The sequence below is a fragment of the Tachyglossus aculeatus genome, chromosome 4, assembly GCF_015852505.1.
Source record: "Tachyglossus aculeatus isolate mTacAcu1 chromosome 4, mTacAcu1.pri, whole genome shotgun sequence".
Lineage (NCBI taxonomy): Eukaryota > Metazoa > Chordata > Mammalia > Monotremata > Tachyglossidae > Tachyglossus > Tachyglossus aculeatus.
The window spans coordinates 100,056,556-100,081,853 of record NC_052069.1 but is presented as its reverse complement, the minus strand read 5'-3'; the positions used below and the strand labels follow the sequence as shown (position 1 = coordinate 100,081,853).

The following is a 25,298-nucleotide window of genomic DNA, read 5'->3' as shown; positions in this document are numbered from 1 at the left end:
GACTGAATGAATGAATGAATATGATTGAATGAATGAATGACCGAGACTGTGATCCCGCTGTTGCTAAGGACCGTCTCTCTACGTTGCCGACTTGTCCTTCCCCAGCGCTTAGTCCGGCGCTCCGCACGCAGTAAGCGCTCAATCCATACGACTGAATGAATGAATGAGTGACTGAGTGAATGAATGACTGGATGGATGGTGGCGCGCGCGCGCCTGAGGGGGCGCCGCCGGCGGGCGCGGAAGTGCGCGTGCGCGAAGGGGCGGGGCCGCGGGGAATCGCTTCCGGGTCGGCGCGGGGCAGGGGCAGCGGGCGCCGCGGGAAGGAGCGATGTGAGCACGGCGCCACCAGGTGAGGCCGCCCGGCCCGGTCCGGTCCGGTCCGGAGGGAGAGCCCGGCTGAGGCCCCGGAGCCCCCGGGGAGGCCCGCGCGCAGGCGCGCCGGCGCGCGCCGGCCTCCGGATTGGGCGGTTGGGGCGGGCGCCCCGCGCGCCGCAGCGCCCCCCCTCGGCCGCCGGCCGCCTCTGCAGACGCCCGCCGCCGCCGCCGCCGGAGGGAGGGGGGCAGGGCCGGACCCCCAGGGCCCCCTCACCAGCCGGCCTCTAGTCATTCCATCCTATGGATTGAGCGCTTACTGTGTGCACAGCACTGGGCTAATAATAATAATAATAATAATACTAGCATTTATTAAGCACTTACTATGTGCAAAGCACTGTGCTAAGCGCTGGGGAGGTTACAAGGTGATCAGGTTGTCCCACGGGGGGCTCACAGTCTTCATCCACCCCCCCCATCTTACCTCCTTCCCTTCCCCACAGCACCTGTATATATGTTTGTACATATTTATTACTCTATTTATCTTGTACCTATCTATTCTATTTATTTTATTTTGTTAGTGTGTTTGGTTGTGTTCTCTGTCTCCCCCTTTTAGACTGTGAGCCCGCTGTTGGGTAGGGACTGTCTCTATATGTTGCCAACTTGTACTTCCCAAGCGCTTAGTCCAGTGCTGTGCACACAGTCAGCGCTCAATAAATACGATTGACGATGATTGATGATGCAAAGCACTGTTCTAAGCGCTGGGGAGTTTACAAGGTGATCAGGTTGTCCCACGGGGGGCTCACGGTCTTCATTTCTCCCCCTCGCCCCCCTCTCCATCCCCCCATCTTACCTCCTTCCCTTCCCCACAGCACCTGTATATATGTTTGTACATATTTATTACTCTATTTACTTATTTTACTTGGACCTATCTATTCTATTTATTTTATTTTGTTAGTATGTTTGGTTTTGTTCTCTGTCTCCCCCTTCTAGACTGTGAGCCCGCTGTTGGGTTGGGACCGTCTCTCTGTGTTGCCGACTTGTACTTCCCAAGCGCTTAGTCCAGTGCTCTGCACACAGTCAGCGCTCAATCAATACGATTGATGATGCAAAGCACTGTTCTAAGCGCTGGGGAGTTTACAAGGTGATCAGGTTGTCCCACGGGGGGCTCACAGTCTTCATCTCTCCCCCTCTCCATCCCCCCCATCTTACCTCCTTCCCTTCCCCACAGCACCTGTATATATGTTTGTACATATTTATTACTCTATCTATTTTACTTGTACATATCTATTCTATTTATTTTATTTTGTTATTATGTTTGGTTGTGTTCTCTGTCTCCCCCTTTTAGACTGTGAGCCCGCAGTTGGGTAGGGACTGTCTCTATGTGTTGCCAACTGGTACTTCCCAAGCGCTTAGTCCAGTGCTCTGCACACAGTAAGCGCTCAGTAAATACGATTGATGATGATTGATGATGCAAAGCACTGTTCTAAGCGCTGGGGAGTTTACAAGGTGATCAGGTTGTCCCACGGGGGGCTCACGGTCTTCATCCCTCCCCCTCGTCCCCCTCTCCATCCCCCCCATCTTACCTCCTTCCCTTCCCCACAGCACCTGTATATATGTTTGTACATATTTATTACTCTCTCTATTTATTTATCTTACTTGTACCTATGTATTCTATTTATCTTATTTTGTTAGTGTGTTTGGTTGTGTTCTCTGTCTCCCCCTTCTAGACTGTGAGCCCGCTGTTGGGTAGGGCTGTCTCTATGTGTTGCCGACTTGTCCTTCCCAAGCGCTTAGTACAGTGCTCTGCACACAGTAAGTGCTTAGTAAACACGATTGATTCATCCTCATTTTACAGATGAGGGAACTGAGGCCCAGAGAAGTGAAGTGACTTGCCCAAAGTCACCCAGCTGACAATTGGCAGAGCTGGGATTTGAACCCATGACCTCTGGCTCCAATGCCCGGGATCTTTCCAGTGAGCCACACAGCTTCTCCAAGCACTTGGCTTGGAGAAGCGCTTGGAAAGGACAAGTTGGCAGCATATAGAGACGGTCAATCAATCAATCAATCGTATTTATTGAGCGCTTACTGTGTGCAGAGCACTGTACTAAGTGCTTGGGAAGGACAAGTTGGCAACATAGACGGTCAATCAATCAATCATATTGATTGAGTGCTTACTGTGTGCAGAGCACTGGACTACGCTTGGGAAGGACAAGTTGGCAACATATAGAGACGGTCAATCAGTCAATCAATCAATCATATTTATTGAGCACTTACTGTGTGCAGAGCACTGGACTAAGCGCTTGGGAAATACAAGTTGGCAACAGATAGAGATGGTCCCTACCCAATAGCGGGCTCACAGTCTAGAAGGGGGAGACAGAGAACAAAACCAAACATACTAACAAAATAAAATAGAATAGATATGTACAAGTAAGATAAATAGAGTAATAAGTATGTACAGACATATATACATATATACAGGTGCTGTGGGGAAGGGAAGGAGGTAAGATGGGGGGGATGGAGAGGGGGACGAGGGGGACGAGACGGTCCCTACCCAACAGCGGGCTCACAGCCTAGAAGGGGGAGGCAGAGAACAAAACAAAACATATTAACAAAATAAAAGAAATAGAATAAATATGTACAAATAAAATAAATAGAGTAATAAATCTTAAGAGCTTACTATGAACCAAGCACTACGATGGATACAAGCATATCAGGTTGGACACACGCTGTCATTCATTCAATCGTATTTCTGGAGTGCTTACTGTGTGCAGAGCACTGGACTAAGCGCTTTCTAGACTGTGAGCCCACTGTTGGGTAGGGACTGTCTGTATATGTTGCCAGCTTGTACTTCCCAAGCGCTTAGTACAGTGCTCTGCACACAGTAAGTGCTCAATAAGTACAATTGATTGATTGATTGATTGGGAAGTACAAGTTGGCAACAGAGACGGTCCCTACCCAACAGCGGGCTCACAGTCTAGAAGGGGGAGGCAGAGAACAAAACAAAACATATTAACAAAATAAAAGAAATAGAATAAATATGTATGAATAAAATAAATAGAGTAATAAATATTAAGAGCTTACTGTGAGCCAAGCACTACGGTGGATACAAGCAAATCAGGTTGGACGCAGGCTGTCATTCATTCAATCGTATTTCTTGAGTGCTTACTGTGTGCAGGGCACTGTACTAAGCGCTTGGGAAGGACAAGTCGGCAACATATAGAGACGGTCCCTACCCGACAACGGGCTTACAGTCTAGAAGCGGGAGACAGACAACAAAACAAAACATGTAGACGGGTGTCATAATCGTCCCATGTGGGGCTCACAGTCCCCACCCCCACTTTACAAGATGAGGCAACTGAGGCAGAGAAGTGACTTGCCTAAGGTCACACAGCAGACAAGAGTGACCTTGGGCGTTGCCTCCCTAACCTAGGCTCCTTCCACTAGGTCATGCGGACTGTCTAAACTATGAGCTCCTTGTGGGCAGGGAACACTTCGATCAACTCGACTGTATCGTTCCATCCCGGACACCTAGTCCTAGTTACCCGGTAAACACTCCAGTTCCATCAGCCAATTCCATTGCCTCTATCTGGTGCCAACTTGTCAATCAATCAATCAATCGTATTTATTGAGCGCTTACTGTGTGCAGAGCACTGGACTAAGCACTTGGGAAGGACAAGTCGGCAATGTATAGAGACGGTCCCTGGCAACAGCGGGCTCACAGTCTCATTCATTCATTCAATTGTATTCATTCAATCGTATTGATTGAGCACTTAAGTGTGCAGAGCACTGTACTAAGCGCTTGGGAAGTCCAAGTTGGCGCCATATAGAGACGGTCCCTACCCAACAGCGGGCTCACAGTCTAGAAAGAGTCCGTCCCAACCGCTTAGTCCAGTGCTCCGCACACAGCGCTCGATCAAGACGATTGGGATGAATGAATAATAATAATAATGATGATGGCATTTGTTAAGCCCTTGCTATGTGCAGAGCAATCAATCAATCGTATTTATTGAGCGCTTACTGTGTGCAGAGCACTGTACTAAGCGCTTGGGAAGTACAAGTTGGCAACATATAGAGACAGTCCCTACCCAACAGTGGGCTCACAGTCCAGAAGATAATTATGGTATTTGTCAAGCACTTACTATGTGCCAGGCACTGTTCTGAGCGCTGGGGTGGATACAAGGTTGTCGGGTTGACACAGTCCTGCTCCCTTATAGGGCTCACAGTCTTAATCCTCCTTTTATAGATGAGGGAACTGAGGCACAGAGAAGTTGTGACTTGCCAAAGGTCACACAGCAGACAACCGGCAGAGCCGGGATTAGAACCCATGACCTGATTCCCAGGCCAGTGCTCTATCCACTAGGCCACACTGCTTCAGTACTGTTCTAAATGCTCGGGGGAATACAGATGATCAAGTTGGACGGTTGGGACGGACCCCTTCTAGACTGTGAGCCCGCTGTTGGGTAGGGACCGTCTCTAGATGTTGCCAACTTGTACTTCCCAAGCGCTTAGTACAGTGCTCTGCACACAGTAAGCACTCAATGAATATGATTGATTGATTGATCAAGTTGTCCCACGTGGAGCTCACAGTCTTAATCCCCATTTTACAGAGGAGGGAACTGAGGCTCAGAGAAGTTAAGTGACTTGCCCAAGGTCACACAGCAGACGTGGCGGAGCGGGATTCGAACACATGACCTCTGACTCCAAAGCCCATGCCCTTTCCACTGAGCCACGCTGCTTCTCTATACTATAATAATAGTAATGATGGTGATTCATTCATTCATTCAACCGTATTTATTGAGTGTGGGATGGGGCAGGGGATGGAGCAGAGGCGTGGGATTCATTCATTCATTCAATCGTATTTATTGAGCACCGACTGTGTGCGGAGCACTGGACTAAGTGCAAGTACAAGTTGGCAACGTATGGAGACGGTCCCTACCCAACAGCGGGCTCACAGTCTAGAATGGGGAGACAGACAACAAAACAAAACATGTTAACAAAGTAAAATAAATAGAATAAATACGTACAAATAAAATAAATAGATTAATAAAGACGTACAAACATATATACTTATATGCAGGTGCTGTGGGGAGGGGAAGGAGGTAAGGCGGGGGGAATGGGGAGGGGGAGGAGGGCGAGAGGAAGGAGGCGGCTCAGTCTGGGAAGGCCTCCTGGAGGAGGTGAGCTCTCAGTAGGGCTTTGAAGGGATGATGATGATGGGGTGATGATGATGGGATTCGTTAAGCGCTTACTGTGCGCCAAGCAATCTAATAAGTGCGGAGGTAATAACAATAATGGTATCTGTTAAGAGCTTCCTATGTGCTAAGTGCTGGGGTAATAATAATGGCATTTGGTAAGCGCGTACTATGTGCTAAGTGCTGATGTAATAATGATAATGGTATTTGAAGCACTTACTGTGTGCCAAGTGCTGGGGTAATAATGGTATTTGTTAAGTAATAATGATGGCATTTATTAAGTGCTTACTATGTACAGAGCACTGTTCTACATGCTGGGGAGGTTACAAGGCAATCAGGTTGTCCCACTGAGGGCTCATAGTCTTAATCCCCATTTTACAGATGAAGTAACTGAGGCCCAGAGTTGTTAAGTGACTTGCCCAAAGTCACACAGCTGACAATTGGTGGAGATGGGATTTGAACCCATGACCTCAGACTCCAAAGCCCGTGCTTTTTCCACCGAGTCATGCTGCTTCTATGTGCTAAGTGCTGGGGTAATAATAATAATAATGGTATTTGATATTAATGATGGCATTTGTTAAGCACTTACTATGTGCAACGCACCGTTCTATGCGCTGGGGAGGTTACAAGGTGATAAGGTTGTCCCAAGGGGGGCGCATAGGCTTCATCCCCGTTTTACAGATGAGGGAACTGAGGCCTAGAGAAGTGAAGTGACTTGCCCAAAGTCACACAGCTGACAAGTGGCGGAGCAGGGATTTGAACCCATGACCTCCGACTCCAAAACCCATACTCTTTCCACTGAGCCACGCTAAGTGCTTACTGTGTGCTAAGTGCTGGGGTGATAAGACTGTGAACCTGTTGTTGAGTAGGGACAGTCTCTATATGTTGCCGACATGTACTTCCCAAGCGCTTGGTACAGTGATCAGCATACAGTAAGCGCTCAATAAGTACGATTGAATGAATGAATGAATAATGGTATTTGTTATGTGCTTACTATGTGCCAAACACTTATAAACGCTGAGCTAATAATAATAATTGTATTTGTTAAGCGCCTACAGTGTGCCAAACACCCTTCTAAGCGCTAGGATAATAATAATGATACAAGGTCATCAGGTTGTTCCACATGGGGCTCATAGTCTTAATCCCCATTTTCCAGATGAGGGAACTGAGGCCCAGAGAAGTAAAGGGACTTGCCTAAAGACACACAGCTAAGTGGCAGAGCCAGGATTAGAACTCACGACCTCTGACACCCAAGCCCGGGCTCTTTCCACCGAGCTATGCTGCGTCTCAGATACAAGGGAATCAGGTTGTCCTACATGGGGCTCACAGTCTTCATCCCCATTTTACAGGTGAGGTCACCGAGGCCCAGAGAAGTTAAGCGACTTGCCCAAAGTCACGGAGCTGGGATTAGAACCCATGACCTCTAACTCCCAAACCCGCGCTCTTTCCACTAAGCTGTGCTGCTGCTTTCCGGCCTTGGCGGGGCACCGACTGGAAAACGGGCCCGGGAATGGGGCTGCTCCGGAGCTGGGATGGGGGAGAGAAGGAAACTGACCCCCTGCCCGAGCGCTTGCAGTAAGAGAGGAGAACTACTGGCCAGAAACCGTCGCCACGGATTGGCACCTGGATTTCCGTGGCATTCCGTAACTGGCAACCACCGGGGCTGCGTATCCACAGGGAGAACTTCTCGGGAAGTTTGCTGGTGAAAAAGGGTCGCTTTCATGAAAAACCGCCGATTGGCCCCTTAGTAGTAATAGGGCCCGGGTTCCGGTACTTGCAGTAGAGTATGAACTGCTTGCCAAAAATCCGTAGCGACGGATTTCCATATCAATCAGTACCTGGGACCACCAATGATAAGGATCTACAGGGAAAACTTATCGGGAAAGTTGCTGGTGATAAAGGGTTGCTTTAATGAAAAACTGCCGATTGGCCCCTTAGTAGTAATAGGGCCTGGGTTCTAGTGCTTAGAAAAAGATACGAATTACCAGCCAGAAATTGTAGCAACGGATTGACACCTGGATTTCTGTATCATTCAGTATCTGGTGATCGCCGGTGCTAACTCGGATTGACACCCGTATTTCTGCACCGTTCAGTAACTGGTGAATACGATTGCTCAATAAATACGATTGATGATGATGATGATGATGATGGTGATCACCAGTGCTAAGTATCTACAGGGAAAGACTTCTCAGGAAGGTTGCTGACGATAAAGGGTCGCTTTCAATCAATCAATCGTATTGAGCGCTTACTGTGTGCAGAGCACTGTACTAAGCGCTTGGGAAGTACAAGTTGGCAACATATACAGTCCCCACCCAACAGTGGGCTCACAGTCTAAAAAACCTGTTTTTCATGAAAAACTGCCAATTGGCCCCTTAGCAGTAATAGGGCCCGGGTTCTAGTACTTGCAGTAAGGTATGAATTGCTGGCCAGAAATTGTAGCAACGGATTGACACCTGTTTTTCCATATCATTCAGTACCCGGTGACCACCGGTGCTAAGTATCTACAGGGGAAGACTTTTGAGGAAGGTTGCCGGTGATAAAGGAAACTGCCGATTGGCCCCTTAGTAGCAATAGTGCCTGTGTTCTAGTACGGGCAATAAGAGAAGAACTGCTCACCAGAAATTGTAGTGACAAGTTGACACCTGGATTTCCATATTTATTCATTCAGTCGTATTTATTGAGCGCTTACTGGGTGCAGAGCATATCATTCAGTAACTGGTGACCACCAGTGCTGTCTACAGGGAAAACTCATCAGGAAGGTTGCCGCTGATAAAGGGTAGCTACATGAAAAACTGCCGACCCAATTGGACCCTTAGTAGTAGTAATAATAATAATAATGGTATTTAAGTGCTTATTATGTATTGTTGTAAACGCTGGGGTAGATACAGGGTTATCAGGTTGTCCCATGTGGGGCTCACAGTCATAATCCCCATTTTACAGATGAGGTAACTGAGGCACAGAGAAGTGAAGTGACCTGCCCAAAGTCACACAGCCGATAAGTGGTGGAGCCGGGATTAGAACCCATGACCTCTGACTCCCAAGCCCATGCTCTTTCCCCTAAGCCACGCTGCTTCTCAAAGTAATAGGGCCCGGGTTCTAGTATTTGGAATAAGATGCAAACTGCTAGCCAGAAATTGTTGCAACGGATTGACACCTGGATTTCTGTATCATTCAGTATCTGGTGATCACCAGTGCTAACTTGGATTGACACCCATGTTTCTGCACTATTCAGTAACTGGTGATCACCAGTGCTAAGTATCTACAGCGAAAAACTTCTCAGGAAGATTGCTGACGATAAAGGGTCGCTTTCATGAAAAACTGCCAATTGGCTCCTTAGCAGTAATAGGGCCCGGGTTCTAGTACTTGCAGTAAGGTATGAATTGCTGGCCAGAAATTGTAGCAACGGATTGACACCTGTTTTTCCATATCATTCAGTACCCGGTGACCACCGGTGCTAAGTATCTACAGGGGAAGACTTTTGAGGAAGGTTGCCAGTGATAAAGGAAACTGCCGATTGGCCCCTTAATAGCAATAGTGCCTGGATTCTAGTACGGGCAATAAGAGAAGAACTGCTCACCAGAAATTGTAGTGACAAGTTGACACCTGGATTTCCATATTTATTCATTCAGTCGTATTTATTGAGCGCTTACTGGGTGCAGAGCATATCATTCAGTAACTGGTGACCACCAGTGCTGTCTACAGGGAAAACTCATCAGGAAGGTTGCCTCTGATAAAGGGTAGCTACATGAAAAACTGCCAACCCAATTGGACCCTTAGTAGTAGTAATAATAATAATAATGGTATTTAAGTGCTTATTATGTACTGTTTTGAACGCTGGAGTAGATACAGGGTTATCAGGTTGTCCCATGTGGGGCTCACAGTCATAATCCCCATTGTACAGGTGAGGTAACTGAGGCACAGAGAAGTGAAGTGACCTGCCCAAAATCACACAGCCGATAAGTGGTGGAGCCGGGATTAGAACCCATGACCTCTGACTCCCAAGCCCATGCTCTTTCCCCTAAGCCACGCTGCTTCTCAAAGTAATAGGGCCCGGGTTCTAGTATTTGGAATAAGATGCAAACTGCTAGCCAGAAATTGTTGCAACGGATTGACACCTGGATTTCTGTGTCATTCAGTAACTGGTGACCACCAGTGCTAAGTATCTACAGGGAAAAACTTTTCAGGAAGGTTGCTGATGTTTGGTTTTGTTCTCTGTCACCCCCTTTTAGACTGTGAGCCCACTGTTGGGTAGGGACTGTCTCTGTATGTTGCCAACTTGGACTTCCCAAGCGCTTAGTACAGTGCTCTGCACACAGTAAGCGCTCAATAAATACGATGGATTGATTGATAAAGGGTAGCTTTAATGAAAAACTGCTGATTGGCCCCTTAATAGTGTTGGGAGCCCCCGCCAGCTCCTACCAACCAGGACCTTCCCGGACCGGGGGAGCCTCGGTGACATGTAGTAGAAGTCAAATCATATCTATTTACATATCTATTCTATTTATTTTATTTTGTTAGTACGTTTGGTTTTGTTCTCTGTCTCCCCCTTTTAGACTGTGAGCCCACTATTGGGTAGGGACTGTCTCTATATGTTGCCAACTTGTACTTCCCAAGCGCTTAGTACAGTGCCCTGCACACAGTAAGCGCTCAATAAATACGATTGATGATGTTGACGATGATCTCTGATCGCCAAGGTTACTGTGGAAGGTTTTTACTTAGTTTTACCGATGTGCAAGGGAGTGACATCCACACACTCACTCCGCCAGTTGTCCAATACCAATCGGTGGTCAAAGGAGCCCATTCTGCCAATGCTGCTGCTTTCTGCTTCGGTGCTGCCTTCTCTGTGTGTGCCTCTGTGTACCTTACTTCTACTGTTCTCTTGCCTTCCTACATGCCGCTGCTCCTTCTCTCGCTACTTCTGCATGTGCTGCTTCTCTGCATGCCCCCCTTGCCGCTCAAAACGAGCGCAGCAATCACCTGCCTCAGGTAGAGCCCATCAGTGCCTTCACCAGTCTCTTCCTTGTTGTTGCTGCTATGGTTGTTGTTCACGGAATCACAGTCACTAATAAGGCAGCTTGTTGTGGGCTCACCACAAATAGTAGTAGTGCTCGGGTCCTAGTACTTGCAAGAAGATACGAACTGCTTGCCAGAAACTGTAGCCACGGATTGACAGCTGTATTTCCCTATCATTCAGTTAGTGGTGACCACCAGTGCTAAGTATGTACGGGAGAAGACTTTTCAGGAAGGTTGCTGGTGAAAAGGGGTAACTCTAATGAAAAACTGACGATTGGCCCCTTAGGAGTAGTAATAGAGTCTGGATCCTAGTACTTGCAGTAAGATAAGAGCCGCTAGCCAGGAATTGTAGCAACGGATTGACACCTGTATTTCTGTAGCATTCAGTTACTGGCAATCCACCACTGCTAAGTATCTCTAGGGAAGACTTTTCAGAAAGATTGCTGGTGAAAAAGGGTAACTTTAATGAAAGACTGCCAGTTGGCCCCTTAGTAGTAATAGTAGTTCCAAGCCCCGGGAGAGGCGACCCAGGTGGGGATTAGACCTGGGCCCTGTTCCTCTGGGGGCTCACAATCTAAGAAGGCAGTATCATAATTTCTGGTAGTAACGATCTGTTTGGAACTCCGAAGCATCAAAGTGATTAGTTTTTTCTAGTTAGTCATATTTACTGAGTGGTTACTGTGTGCAGAGCGCTGTACTAATTACTTGGGAGAAGACAATGTAAGAGTTGGTAATAATAATAATGGCATTTATTAAGCGCTTACTATGTGCAAAGCACTGTTCTAAGCGCTGGGGGGTTACAAGGTGATCAGGTTGTCCCCCAGGGGGCTCACAGTCTTAATCCCCATTTTACAGATGAGGTCACTGAGGCCCAGAGAAGTTAAGTGACTTGCCCAAAGTCACACAGCTGACAATTGGCGGAGCCGGGATTTGAACCCATGACCTCTGACTCCCAAGCCCGTGTTCTTTCCACTGAGCCAAGCTGCTTCTCTAAATGTGGTAGACACATTCCCTGCCCACTGCGAACTTCTAATCATCTGAATTATAGCTGTGCTCCAGTGGTGTCATGGTGCCATGACTAGTAACAAATAATGCTTAACAAAAGAGAGATCCATGTGTATTAATTTGAGGAAACTGTTCATCCCTCAGTTGCATGAATTTCCAGGTGGACTCTTCTGTGGATTAACAGAGTGTGGGTGTGTGGATCCTGCCCATGTACTGTGTTAATCTGTATCGGGGGCCAGACTGTACTCTTCCTAATGGCAGGCATTTATTTCCATGTTTATGGTGCTAATTTGGTGATCTCCATGTGCATCAGATTTTTCTCAGGAAGTTTTACTGGAAAGGGAAAGGTTTAATAGAGCCCACGTAGGACTCACAGTCAGAGTTGCACACAGGCTCTGGAACTGGTGTCACTAAAGAGTTAAAATTCAGACCAATGAAATGGGTTTCCTCCAAATTCAAATGCAGAAAAATGTGGCATGTAACACAAGTGCCTTCAGACACCTCCTCAAAACTCTGAGACTTTATTGATAAAGCCAAACAATATTCTGTTTATAGCTCATATTTCTCCAGTCATTTGGAATTCAGTAAGGCATTTGAGATTTCCCTTATGACGTGGCTCTTTCCCCCATTAAGGAGAAATTATTTTTCTGTTTGCAAAGGTATTTTTGTCACCACACTAACACCCAGATTTATGACGAGTGCCAGTGTTCACTAACAAGACCCCATGCCCTACATCTGAGAACCAAGAGGTGTGTGTTAGAGCAAGGGACGGGGACACAAGGGAAGCACATTCAGTCACAGATAGTTCATACTTCCCTGGACAGTCCCCCCGGGCGCCAGGAGAAGGTCAGTGATTCCACAGCCAGGTGCTGCCCCCTCTTCTGCCTCAGGCTGGCCAGAATTCCCAACAGGGAGCTGGGAAGGGAGGAGAGACTGGGCAGCCAGCTTCTGGGACAACCGCTCCGACAGGCTGGAGTTTCACCAACTCTTTCCTGCCACATCTGTGTACTGCTCTATGCTGAGAAGGTTTATTTTGGCATGTGTGTGTGTTTGTGTGTGTGTGTTTGTTTGTGATTGGGGTGGAGGGTATCCAAGTGAGTCAGTGTACATGTGTGTATGAGTCAGTGTGCGTGATTGTGTGTCTGAGTGAGTCTCTGCTTGTATGTGTGGTAGGTGTAGCTACCAGCTGAGCAAGAGGGGCAAAACCGGAAAACGTTCCCACAGGGGCTATCTTCACCGAAGCCTGTCCCTTTTGGGAACAGGATAATAGTAAAATAATAATAATGATTATGATTATTGTGATATTTATTAAGTGCTTACTATGGGCCAGTAACTGTACTAAGCGCTGGGGTGGATACAGGCTGCTCAGGTTGGACACAGTCCCTGTCCCACATCGGGCTCAATCCCCATTTTACAGATAAGGTAACTGAGGCACAGAGAAGTGAAGTGCCTTGCCCAGGGTCACGTAGCAAAGTGGCGGAGCCGGGATTAGAACCCACGATCTCTGACTCCCAGGATATCAAGATCTCAAAATACGTTGGGGCATTCCAGGAAGCCTTAAATACATGAGGCAATTGCCTCAATATTTATTGATCTTTGTCCCTTCTCAAACTTGCCTTTTCCTCCTCTTTCATTTTAAGTAGTGCTTATGTATGGTGCCTTCCATGCGCGTACAACATCACTTTTTAGATAATGATTGTATGTCTTAAAAATAATGACAAATCCCATCTTTATCTCTCGTGCGTTATAGACTTTGTGAGTGGGACATAATATCAGAAACACCATTACTGGGTGGGTCCAATATTTATTGTCTGATTGTGGCAACAGAACATTTGTAGGAACAGGACTGTTGGTTATCTGGTTAGGGATCTAAGAGCTGTAGCTTTTCCTCTTCCTATGTAACTTTCTAATCCTTTATCTCCTCTATGAATTTATTCAGCCTGTCTGGCACCTTGTGATGTCTTGCAACCTGGACCAAGTTCCCGTGGTTACAAATTACACATCCTATTGCATTTGTTGGGTGAAGAAGTGTTTCAATTCGTTTGTTTGGAGCCTGGCATTGTTAAGCTTTAATGAGGGCCTTCTCTGCCCTAGTACTTTGGGATTGAGAGAATACTATAATAATAATAATAATAATAATAATAATAATAATAATTGGCATTTGTTAAGCGCTTACTATGTGCAAAGCACTGTTCTAAGCGCTGGGGATGATACAGGGTGGTCAGGTTGTCCCACATGGGGCTCACAGTCTTAATCCCCATTTTCCAGATGAGGTAACTGAGGCCCAGAGAAGTTAAATAATAATAATAATAATTGGCATTTCCGCATGCATCCTTTCTGCATCTTTTGTAAACTTCACGGCTTTCCTCTTTCCAGGCTGAAAAGTCCTAATCTTTTTGGCTGTCCACTCATAGAAGCTTCTTCATCCTCCTGATCATCTGGATTTTCGATTTTCAACAATGCCGATTAGAGCGGCGGTGTTCGTGGACACCATAACACTGCTCACTTGTTCTGTACAGCGTAGCCCAGTGGGAAGAGCACGGGCTTGGGAGCCAGAGGATGGGGGTTCTCATCCCAACTCTGCCACTTGCCTCCTGTGTGTGACTGTGGACAAGTCACTTAACCGCTTGGTGCCTCAGTTGCCTCATCTGTAAGATGGGGATTCAATACCTGTTCCCCCTCCTACTTAAACCCCGAGCCCCATGTGGGACAGGCCGTGGTTATTGTGTATCTGCCCCAGTGTTTAGTGCAGCGCTTGGCACTTAGTAGGCACTTAACAAACGTCTAGATTATTTTTCTCAACCGTAAAGATGATGATCATTTAATGAGTCTACTCGCCGGAACAACTAAATCCTTTTTGTATGAAGAATATGTTGTATTTCTTGTTGGCTTTTACCTTTTATAGAGGTAAAATTTACTCACTCTTTGAAATTCTTTTATTCTAGATCGTGCATTTAGGTAGAAGCATGCAGCGTGGCTCGGTGGAATGAGCGTGGGTTTGGGAGTCAGAGGTCATGGGTTCTAATCCCGACTCCCCCACTTGTCTGCTGTGTGACTTTGGGCAAGTCACTTAATTTCTCTGTGCCTCATCTGTAAAATGGGGATTGACACTGGGAGCCCCACGCAGGGCAACCTAAGTTAGCGGGGCTCACAGTCCAAGTAATAGGGAATAGGGTTTAATCCCCATTTTACAGTTGAGGAAACTGAGGTACAGAGCGGTTAAGTGACTTGTGATTACCTTGTAGCCCCCCTAGCGCTTAGAACATTGCTTTGCATATAGTAAGCGCTTAACAAATGCCATTATTATTATTAAAATATGTAGTCCATGCCTGTTAAGGGGTAAAATAGGTCAAATTTTGCTCCTAGTTATGTCCACTCAGCTCTTAGAAAGACCAGTATAAGCAGCAGTTTAGAGCCCAGTTTTCCTAAATATGGTAAACATTTCTAATAGTTTTTTATGGTATATGTTAAGTGCTTACTGTGTGTCAAGCACTGTTCTAAGCTCTGGGGTTACAAGTTTATCAGGGTGGACACAGTCACTGTCCCACCTGGGGCTCACAGTTCAAGTAATAGGGAATAGGATTTAATCCCCATTTTACAGTTGAAGAAGCTGAGGCACAGAGCGGTTAAGTGACTTGTCCATGGCCACACAGAAAGCAATTGGCAGAACTGGGATTTGAACCCAGGTCCTCTGTGCTCTTTCCACTAGGCCATGCTGCTTTCAATTTTTGGTCAAAACAGTAGTACCAAAATTACATACTAACTTTAGACCAACTAAAATGCATCAAGGAGAGAAAGCTTGAACATCGGTGGAGGAAGGATTTTACAAGAAAATCCAGTGAATGGGGAAAAGTATAAAATAGTCTGATGAGATCTAGCACTTAAAGGTACTTTTCAGAGGTAATTTAATTTTCGCCAAAATATCTTGACAGAAATGAACAGAGGCTTGTTTGGCTGCTTATTGATATTTTTTCAGTATATCTGTCTATGCGTATATGTAGGTCTATATAAATGCGTAAAGCAGCATAACTCAGTGGAAAGAGCCCGGGCTTGGGAGTCAGAGGTCATGGTTTCTAATCTCGGCTCTGCCAGTTGTCAGCTGTGTGACTTCGAGCAAGTCACTTCACTTCTCTGTGCCTCAGTTACCTCAGCTGGAAAATGGGGATTGAGACTGTGAGCCCCACGTGGGACAACCTGATCACCTTGCATCCTCCCCAGCACTTAGAACAGTGCTTTGCACATAGTAAGCGCTTAACAAATGCCATCATTATTTTCTATGTATGTTATGTATATGTAAAAACTTTGTGTTTTTTTATTTAACATTTCAGAGCTGGCTGTGTAATTCTTGGAAAAAGGTTGGGCGAACATGTTACAAGGAACTTTGTCCCAGGGATACGACTTCGCATTGGGTGAGTTTTAAAGATGCTAATAGTATAACCAGTTTCATAATGAAAGTCTCCCAGCTTTCTTTTAATGAAACCAAATGTAATCCCCATTCTTCATTCATGACCAACACTGTCTGCAGTTTCTTCATCCCATTGTTTGTCTCATTTGACAAAATGACTAAGGCTCATCACCTCCACTTTGGATTGAAATAAAGACGAATGCATGTTAGATGAAGACACTTTGGATTTTCTGAAGTTTTTTCTTCCCCATTCGCACTTATAGAAGTATTCATTTTCTCATATTAGCCTGTAGGTTTTGTCATGTTGTTCCTCCCTGACACCAATTTTTGCAAAATTGTCTATGGAAAGGATTTGGGATATTTAATTTTGGGGGCAAATGGTGATTCCAAATGATGATTTCCCCCCTTCTAGACTGTGAGCCCATTGTTAGGTAGGGATTGTTTCTGTTGGAAAGGATTTGGGATATTTAATTTTGGGGGCAAATGGTGATTCGAAATGATGATTTCCCCCCTTCTAGACTGTGAGCCCATTGTTAGGTAGGGATTGTTTCTGTTGCTGAATTGTACTCTCCAAGCGTTTAGTACAGTGCTCTGTACACAGTAAGTGCTCAATAAATATGAATGAATGAATTCTAAAGCAACCATGCAAATGCACCAACTGGGGTTAAAAAAACAAATTAGTTGGTGGATCTATTGTTCTCAGCCGGTAGTTCAACACAAATTCTAATCCACTGTGCTACTCAGTCACTCAGTGGTATTTATTGAGTGACAAGCACTGTACTAAACACTTGGGAGTATGCACCAGAAGCAAGAAACAGCTTCCCTGCCCTTGTGGAATTATTTACAATCTAACTGGGGAGACAGACAAAAAGTGGGAGCAGAAGGAAGGACCCCTTTCCACATCCCCCCTCTAGCCTGGAACTCTTTCCTCCACTTTATACACCAGACCATCACTGTCCCCACCTTCAAAGTCATATTAAGATCACACATCTTTTAGACTGTGAGCCCACTGTTGGGTAGGGACTGTCTCTATATGTTGCCAATTTGTACTTCCCAAGCGCTTAGTACAGTGCTGTGCACACAGTAAGCGCTCAATAAATGCGATTGATGATGATGATCTCCTCCAAGAGGCCTTCCCTGATTAAACCCTCTTTTTCCCTGCTCCCTCTCCCTCCTACATCGTCAATGGACCTGGATCTGTGACCTTTGGACATTTGATATTCGTCCCACCCTCAACACCACAGCACTTATATCTTTTGTACATAATATCATTGAATTATTTATATTAATGTGTGTCTCCCCCTCTAGACTGTAAGCTCACTGTGGAAGGGGAACATGTCTACTAACTCTGTTGTACTGCACTTTCCCAAGTGCTTAGTACAGTGCTCTTCACACAGTAAGTTCTCAGTAAATACTCGTGATTGACTGATTGAAAGTTCTGAAAGATAGTGGTACAGATATGTCAGGGAGAACTACTTGGATAAATAGTTAAATGTACATAGGTGTTTGGACAGCTTGATGTGACGTGGGTGTGGTGAATTAGGCAGATTTTCTGAAGGTGTGATTTTTTTAGAAGGGCTGTTAAAGACAAAGAGAGCTGTTTTCTGACAGATTTGGGAGCAGGAGGGGAGTTCCGTCGGGGAACAACCTGAGCCAGGTGTTGGAGGTGCAAAAACACAGAGCAGGCTGCGGTCAGAAGATGAATGTGGGAAGAAGTGGTGAAGAGAGCCGGGATAGAAAATGGAGAGCATTGAAGCCACCTGAGAGAAATTTTGGCTAAATGTGGATGGCGGTAGAGGGGTAGCTACTGGCGGTTTGGGTGGAGTGGAGACTATAAGCTCACTGTGGGCAGGGGGCATGTCTACCAACTCTGTTATATTTTACTTTCTTAAGCACTTGGTACAAGTGCTCTGCACACAGTAAACAGTAAATATGATTGATTGATTGATTGGGAAGACAAACGATATTTCCAAAAGATAATGCAGGCATCTCCACCTTCAAAACATTATTGAGGTCACATTTCCTCCAAGGGGCCTTCCCCGATTAAGCCCGCTTTTCCCTGGCTTGCTCTCCCTTCTGCGTCATCTACGCACTTCGACCTGTGACCTTTGGACACTTGATATTCCCCTCACTCCCAACTCCACAGTACTTATGTATTTATTCTTAAATTATATATTATTATTAATAATAATGGCATTTATTAAGCGCTTACTATGTGCAAAGCACTGTTCTAAGCACAGGGGCAGTTACAAGGTGATCAGGCTGTCCCATGGGGGGCTCACAGTCTTAATCCCCATTTTACAGATGAGGTAACTGAGGCACAGAGAAGTTAAGTGACGTGCCCAAAGGCACACAGCTGACAATTGGTGGAGGCAGGATTAGAAATTATGTATTCATATTAAGGGCTGTCTCTCCTTTCTAGACCGTAAGCCTGTTACGATCGGGATGTGTTGTATTGTACTCTCCCAAGCGCTTCGTACAGTGTTCTCAGTAAATACGTGATTGATTGATCAATCAGAAAAGAGTCCGAGCTGAAGTGGAGAGAGGCTGCAGTCAGGGAGACTGGCGATGAGGCTGACTCAGTAGCGTAAATGCAAATGTTTGAACTAGAGTGGGAGCTGTTTGGGCAGATCCAGGAAATGTCGTCAAGGAAGAACCAACAAGATATAACAGTTTATCAAACGTGATAGCTGAAAGACAGAACAGAGTTGAGGAAGGCCCCAAGGCTGCGGACTTCTAGGGCAGGGAGGAGGATCCCGTTGTTGGGGAGGGACCGTCTCTATACGTTGCCAACTTGTACTTCTCAGGCGCTTAGTACAGTGCTCTGCACACAGTAAGTGCTCGATAAATACGATTCAATGAGTGAATGAATGATGGTGATGTTAACAGGAGTGGGAAAGTTAGGAGGAGGGGTATGTTCGATTTGAGGTGCTGCCTGGGCTTCCAGACTGAAAATGCCCTGCAGGCAAGAGGAGATGCAGAATTGTAGATTAGGTGAGAGATTGCCATTGGAAAGGCGCCTTGGAGGATCACCTGCCTAGTCATCCCAGTATTTCCAATTTGAATTCAGGAGGCAAAGCAGCGTGACTTAGTGGGAAGAGCCCAGGCTTGGGAGTCAGAGGTCGTGGGTTCTAATCCCAGTTCCTCCACTTGTCAGCTGTGTGACTTTGGGGAAGTCACTTAACTTCTCTGTGCCTCAGTTACCTCATCTGTAAAATGGGGATTAAGACTGTGAGCCCCACGTGGTACAATCTGATTACCATATATCTACCCCAGCGCTTAGAACAGTGCTCGGCACGTACTAAGCGCTTAACAAATACCATAATTATTAATTATTATTATTACCTGTTTTTTTTCTTGAGTGCTTACTATGTGCCAGGCACTGTACTAAGTGCTATGGTAGATACAAGCTAATCAACAGGTTAGATACGGTCCATGTCCCACTTGGGGCTCACAGTCCCATACAGTTCCCGTTTTGCAGATGAGGGAGTTGAAGCTCAGCAACGCTGTGACTTTCCCAAGGTCACACAGCAGATAAATGGCAGAGCTGGAATTAGAACCCAGGTCCTCTGACTCTCAGAGGCCCATGCTCTTTCCATTAGGCCACGCTGCTTTGCCATGATTCCACCAACATGCTTGTGTTTCTTTAGTCACTAGAGACTATTACTAGACTAGTAATAATAATAATAATTGGCATTTATTAAGCGCTTACTATGTGCTAAGCACTGTTCTGTGCGCTGGGGAGGATACAGGGTGATCAGGTTGTCCCACGTGGGGCTCACAGTCTTAATCCCCATTTTACAGATGAGGTAACTGAGGCCCAGAGAAGTTAAGTGACTTGCCCAAGATCACACAGCAGACATGTGGCGGAGTCGGGATTCGAACCCATGACCTCTGACTCCAAAGCCCATGCTCTTTCCACTGAGCCGTGCTGCTTCTCTACTAGGGCTCATGGTTATAAACGTCAAAGTACGAGTGGGCTGGTCGGGATTTTTGGTGAACCTTTAGATTTTTTTGTGTGTAAGTAGATCTCCAAGGGCGCCCAACAGAGTTTCGTGATTTGATCTCCAGTGTATGTAAATCCCAGAGAGCGCTACCTTTTAGGGATTGAACTTTCAATCCCGCTGCGGGTTCCAAAGTAAGTAAGGAATATTTGTGTGGTTTCCTTTTAAAATCAATCAGTGAGAACCTTTCAGCGCTCTGAAGTGGGGCAGTGTTTCCTTAGCAAGTTCATTCCCGTGTATCATGTTCCGTGAGCCCTTGAGGAAGAGCCTCACTCCCCGATATGGCATGAGTGGTGTTAGGAGGGGCTCAGGACTGAACCAGCAGGGGTTGGCCTTAGTCAGTAGCAACTGATGGAAGGCAGGACAGTCGGGAAGAAGCCATTTCTGCCCACCTCCTGCCTGGATTGTATTCATTTCACTCTTATGCCCAATTAGAAAAAGAAAAAAAGTTAAACCTCTTGATGAAATGCCCTGTGATCTTTAACCCGACTTGGATCACCTTGGCAATGTGAAGGAGGAAGGTAACCCACCATCGATAATGAAAACTCCCTTTCTGAAGGTCTGGCTCTCTGCCAGGCAAAAGTTCACAAAGGTGAGGTCTGGCCTCATTTTGGGAAAAGCTTTGAATCGGAATCTCTTTGCCATTCTACTCATTGTGGTTTCATAAACCGCTCCCCCACCCCATTAAATTAAATAGTTGGACATTTTGCCTTTCCTCCATTTTTGTTTAATTTTCTTGTGAATATAAGATGAGGGATGTGAGCTCATTTCTGCCGTTGCGTGTGTTTTCACTAGGTTTTTTGGCTCGAACGTTGTTGGGGAGTCAGGAAGCATTCACCTGACTGTGTGGGTCTGTTAGAGGCAGCATGGCCTAATGGAAAGAGCTTGGACTTGGAGTCAGAGGTCCTGGGTTCTAATCCTGCTTGGGTGCATGTATGTGATCAGGCAGAAACTCCTCACCCTGGGCTTCAAGGCTGTCCATCACCTCGCCCCCTCCTACCTCACCTCCCTTCTCTCCTTCTACAGCCCACCCCGCACCCTCCGCTCCTCTGCCGCTAATCTCCTCACCGTACCTCTTTCTCACCTGTCCCGCCATCGACCCCCGGCCCACGTCCTCCTCCGGGCCTGGAATGCCCTCCCTCTGCCCATCCGCCAAGCTAGCTCTCTTCCTCCCTTCAAGACCCTACTGAGAGCTCACCTCCTCCAAGAGGCTTTCCCAGACTGAGCTCCTTCCTTCCTCTCCCCCTCGTCCCCCTCTCCATCCCCCCCATCTTACCTCCTTCCCTTCCCCACCGCACCTGTATATATGTATATATGTTTGGACATATTTATTACTCTATTTTACTTGTACCTATCTATTCTATTTATTTTATTTTGTTAGTATGTTTGGTTTTGTTCTCTGTCTCCCCCTTTTAGACTGTGAACCCACTGTTGGGTAGGGACTGTCTCTATATGTTGCCAACTTGTACTTCCCAAGCGCTTAGTACAGTGCTCTGCACACGGTAAGCGCTCAATAAATACGATTGATGATGATGATGATGATGATGTTGGAATGGGTGAATACTCCAGCCCAAACATCAGGCTGTTTCCCAGGTCATTTTTCTACAAAAGAGTTCAGTCCATGTTTCCCCACTCTTCAGGAATCTCCAGTGGTTGCTCATCCTCCTCCTCATCAAACAGAAACTCTGTAACATCAGTTTCAAAGCACTCAGTCACCTTGCCCGCTCCTACCTTGCTTCATTGCTTTCTTACTGCAACCCATCCTGCACACTTTGCTCCTCTATTGTCATCCCTGCGCACTGTACCTTGGTCTCATCTGTCTCCCCACAACCTCTCAACCACATCCTGCTTCTGGCCTGGAACACCCTCCCTTCAAATCCGATAGACAGTCACTCTCCTCACCTTCAAACCTTATTAAAAGCGTTTCTCCACCCAGAGGCCTTCTCTAACCAAGCCCTCATTTCCTCTTCTACTTCCTTCTGTATCACCCTGATTTGCTCCCTTTATTCACTTCTTCTTCAGCTTCACAGCTCTTATGTACATATCTGTAATTTATATTGTCTGTCTACCCCTGAAGCTCGTTGTGGGCAGGTAACTTGTCTACCAACTCTGTTATACTGTACTCTCCCAAGTGCTTTGTTCAGTGCTCTGCACACAGTAATTGCTCAATAAATACGATTGATCGATTACTACAGGAGGAGTTTTCCTTAATTAGAAGTTTAGCAAGAACACAACCTTCACCTTGTAGGAGAACTGGGTGAATCGGTGTATCTGTGTTTTTTCCTTATCTTCTAAACGCTTCTGATTCATGGTGTAGGCGGGGGTGGGGTGGGGGAGAGGATTTGAGTTTACTCATGGACGCAGTTGATAAATAATGCAATCAAACTTTTTTTATGAAGCCCAGGATGATTAGTAAATAATGCAGTCATTCTAAACTCACACGGATAAAATATATTTAATAGGCAGGTTAAAGTATAGTCCTTGCATCAATTTTAAAGACTCAGTAGTAACACATCAAATTAAGATGTGGAGTGGCTATTCTGCTGTCTCAGCATCTGACTAAGAAGTCACCCAATGGGAAAGATTAATAAAGAAAACACTCGGGTTTTCACCTAGGCATAAAGCAGAGGATTTGCTTTTACTCAAATTGGCCTTCTAGAAGATCCTTTGGGAATATTGGTTTTGTTCATTTCCAACTTAAGCAAGGAGAACACTGACTTTGTCGGCTTCAAAGTGAAAACATTTTTAGTTGTTGTTTAAATTTTTTTATCTCCATGAGTCGCTCGTTTGACCATCAACAGCTTACTATTAAAATTGATGTCATTTTGTGTTTGTATTTTTACAGTGTACAGGCAGGCACCTGGGCTAATCTTGGTTGTAATGGGGCAACGAGGGCAAGTGTCTTTTGCTCCACCAACAGGGCACTTGGTAATTGGGAAACGAGAAGCCAGTCACCAAGGCCGCTTAGAGGGGAGGACCCCTAGAAAGTCTTGCAGTTTCCAGTCTACCTCCGTGGGGATTTGGTCCTGAACCATGTCCAGCCTGCTGCGTTTTTAACCGAAAGTGTACAATTTAGTCTCAGGTCTGTCTGTCAAACCCCTTTTCCATGCCCACGTGCAACCGGCTCTCTGGGAGGGTCAATGAAATGAAATACCTGTTGGTCAGGATTGGGAAAGAGAGGAAAAAAGCCTCCTGTGCGGTTGGTGCCGGAAGCATCTTGTTTTCTGCAGGACGTAATGAAGATCCTTAGCGGCTCAAAAGGGGTGTCTCGTGTTTAGGTGAAAATATGAGAAATGGGTGGTGGGGCTGTTTCATTAACTTGGAATTGGAAGTAATTTTCTTTTCTCTTGCAGCCCTGCTCTAGATCTGTAATGAAATGGAGTCTGGAACCAGCTCTTTTCGAGTGGAGTTTCCCGATTTTTCTAGTACCATCTTGCAGAAACTAAACCAGCAGCGCCAGCAAGGGCAGTTATGTGATGTGTCCATCGTTGTCCAGGGCCACCTCTTCAGGGCTCACAAAGCCGTGCTGGCAGCCAGTTCGCCTTACTTCTGTGACCAGGTTCTCCTGAAGAACAGCCGGAGGATCGTCCTGCCCGACGTGATGAACCCGCGAGTCTTTGAGAACATCCTCCTCTCTTCTTACACGGGGCGGCTGGTGATGCCTGCCCTGGAAATCGTCAGTTACCTGACGGCGGCCAGCTTCCTCCAGATGTGGCACGTGGTGGACAAATGCACTGAGGTTTTAGAAGGGAACCCCACCGTCCTCTGCCAAAAGCTCAACCACGGCAATGACCACCAGTCCCCGAGCAGCAGCAGTTACAGCGGCCTCGTGGAAAACTTTGAGCTGGGCTCGGGCGGGCAGCCCGATTTCCAGAAAGCCCAAGACCTGCGGGACGGGGAGAATGAAGAAGAAAACTCCAAAGACGAGCTGTCCTCCCAGTTAACCGAGCACGAGTATCTCCCCAGCAACTCCTCCACCGAGCACGACCGTCTGAGCACGGAGATGGCGAGCCAGGATGGGGAGGAGGGGGCCAGCGACGGGACGGAGTACCACTACACCCGCCCCATCTACAGCAAGCCCAGCATCATGTCTCACAAGCGCTGGATCCACGTGAAGCCGGAACGGTTCGAGCAGGACTGCGAAGGCGTGGACGTGCACGCCGCCTTTGACGAGCACCAGGTCTCCGAGTCGGTCAACACCATGCAGACGGACCACGCGATGCCGTCCTCGGGCGCCGACGAGGACTTTCACGTCGGCGACAAGAAAGCGGAGGCCGAGTTCGACGAGCAGGCCGACGACGGTAACTATGACGAGCAGGTCGATTTCTACGGGTCGTCCATGGAGGAGTTTTCCGGGGAGAGGGCCGACGGGAGCCTGAGTGGGCCCAGGCAGGAGGCGAGCGTAGCGGCGGGCTACGGGGACGCCATCGAGATGGTGCCGGGGATTAAAGAGGAATCTTCCCACGTGGGGTTCTCTTCCGCTGACAAACTGTACCCGTGTCAGTGTGGGAAGAGTTTCACCCACAAGAGTCAGAGGGATCGGCATATGAGCATGCACCTCGGCCTCCGGCCTTACGGCTGCGGAGTCTGTGGTAAGAAATTCAAAATGAAACATCACCTCGTCGGCCACATGAAAATCCACACAGGCATAAAGCCCTATGAGTGTAACATCTGTGGGAAGAGATTTATGTGGAGGGACAGTTTTCATCGGCACGTGACTTCTTGTACCAAGTCGTATGAGGCTGCAAAAGCCGAGCAGAATACTACTGATGTTAACTAAAAATAGGACCTGGGGAAATTTTCTTTCTTTTTTTTTTTTTTGTGGTGTGCACAAAAATAAACCATTATAATTATGCAAATCTTGTGCACAGATGATGTGTGGTACTTGCTATTGTGAGACTAGCTCAAATGGAGGATATTTCTGATAGCTTGGATGTAAGTAGGCCAGATTTTTTTAAATTTAATTTCTTAAAACCAGGATGCTTCAGACTCGGCCAAAGGGATCGCCTCTAAAGCGAGACGGGAGCTCGGTTTCTGCCGCCTGCCTCGAAAATTGCAAACTTGAAAGGCCAGTTGGATTCCACTGGGGTTTATTGTTTTGTTTCATTTTGTTCTTTTACTGTAGCCACCTGCGCTTGGAACTGGACTGAGACCGTCGATTCATTTTAAAGAGCAACGACGTCGAGTCGTCGATAACGTGGTCAAATTTTAAAGTCATTTTTGCTTTTACCACTAAAGCTTTGGGTAATCAGTGGAGTTTTGGTTTTGATAACTACCTGCTCTGCGAAAGCCGAAAGAAATAAGGGTGACACACGAGAGATGGGTTTGAGCTTTTGGTTCAGGTGGGATCTCTCTAAAGGGCATTTG

General features: G+C 46.5%; 1 protein-coding gene across 1 annotated transcript; it reads left to right on the top strand.

The window, feature by feature from the left end:
* The first annotated feature begins 281 nt into the window (after positions 1-281).
* Positions 282-24,790, top strand: ZBTB43 (zinc finger and BTB domain containing 43). The gene is made up of 3 exons (XM_038745907.1): positions 282-349; positions 15,851-15,931; positions 23,285-24,790. The coding sequence occupies exon 3, from the start codon at positions 23,308-23,310 to the stop codon at positions 24,709-24,711; it is 1,404 nt and encodes a 467-aa protein (XP_038601835.1). The 5' UTR covers positions 282-349; positions 15,851-15,931; positions 23,285-23,307; the 3' UTR covers positions 24,712-24,790.
* The last annotated feature ends 508 nt before the right edge of the window (positions 24,791-25,298 follow it).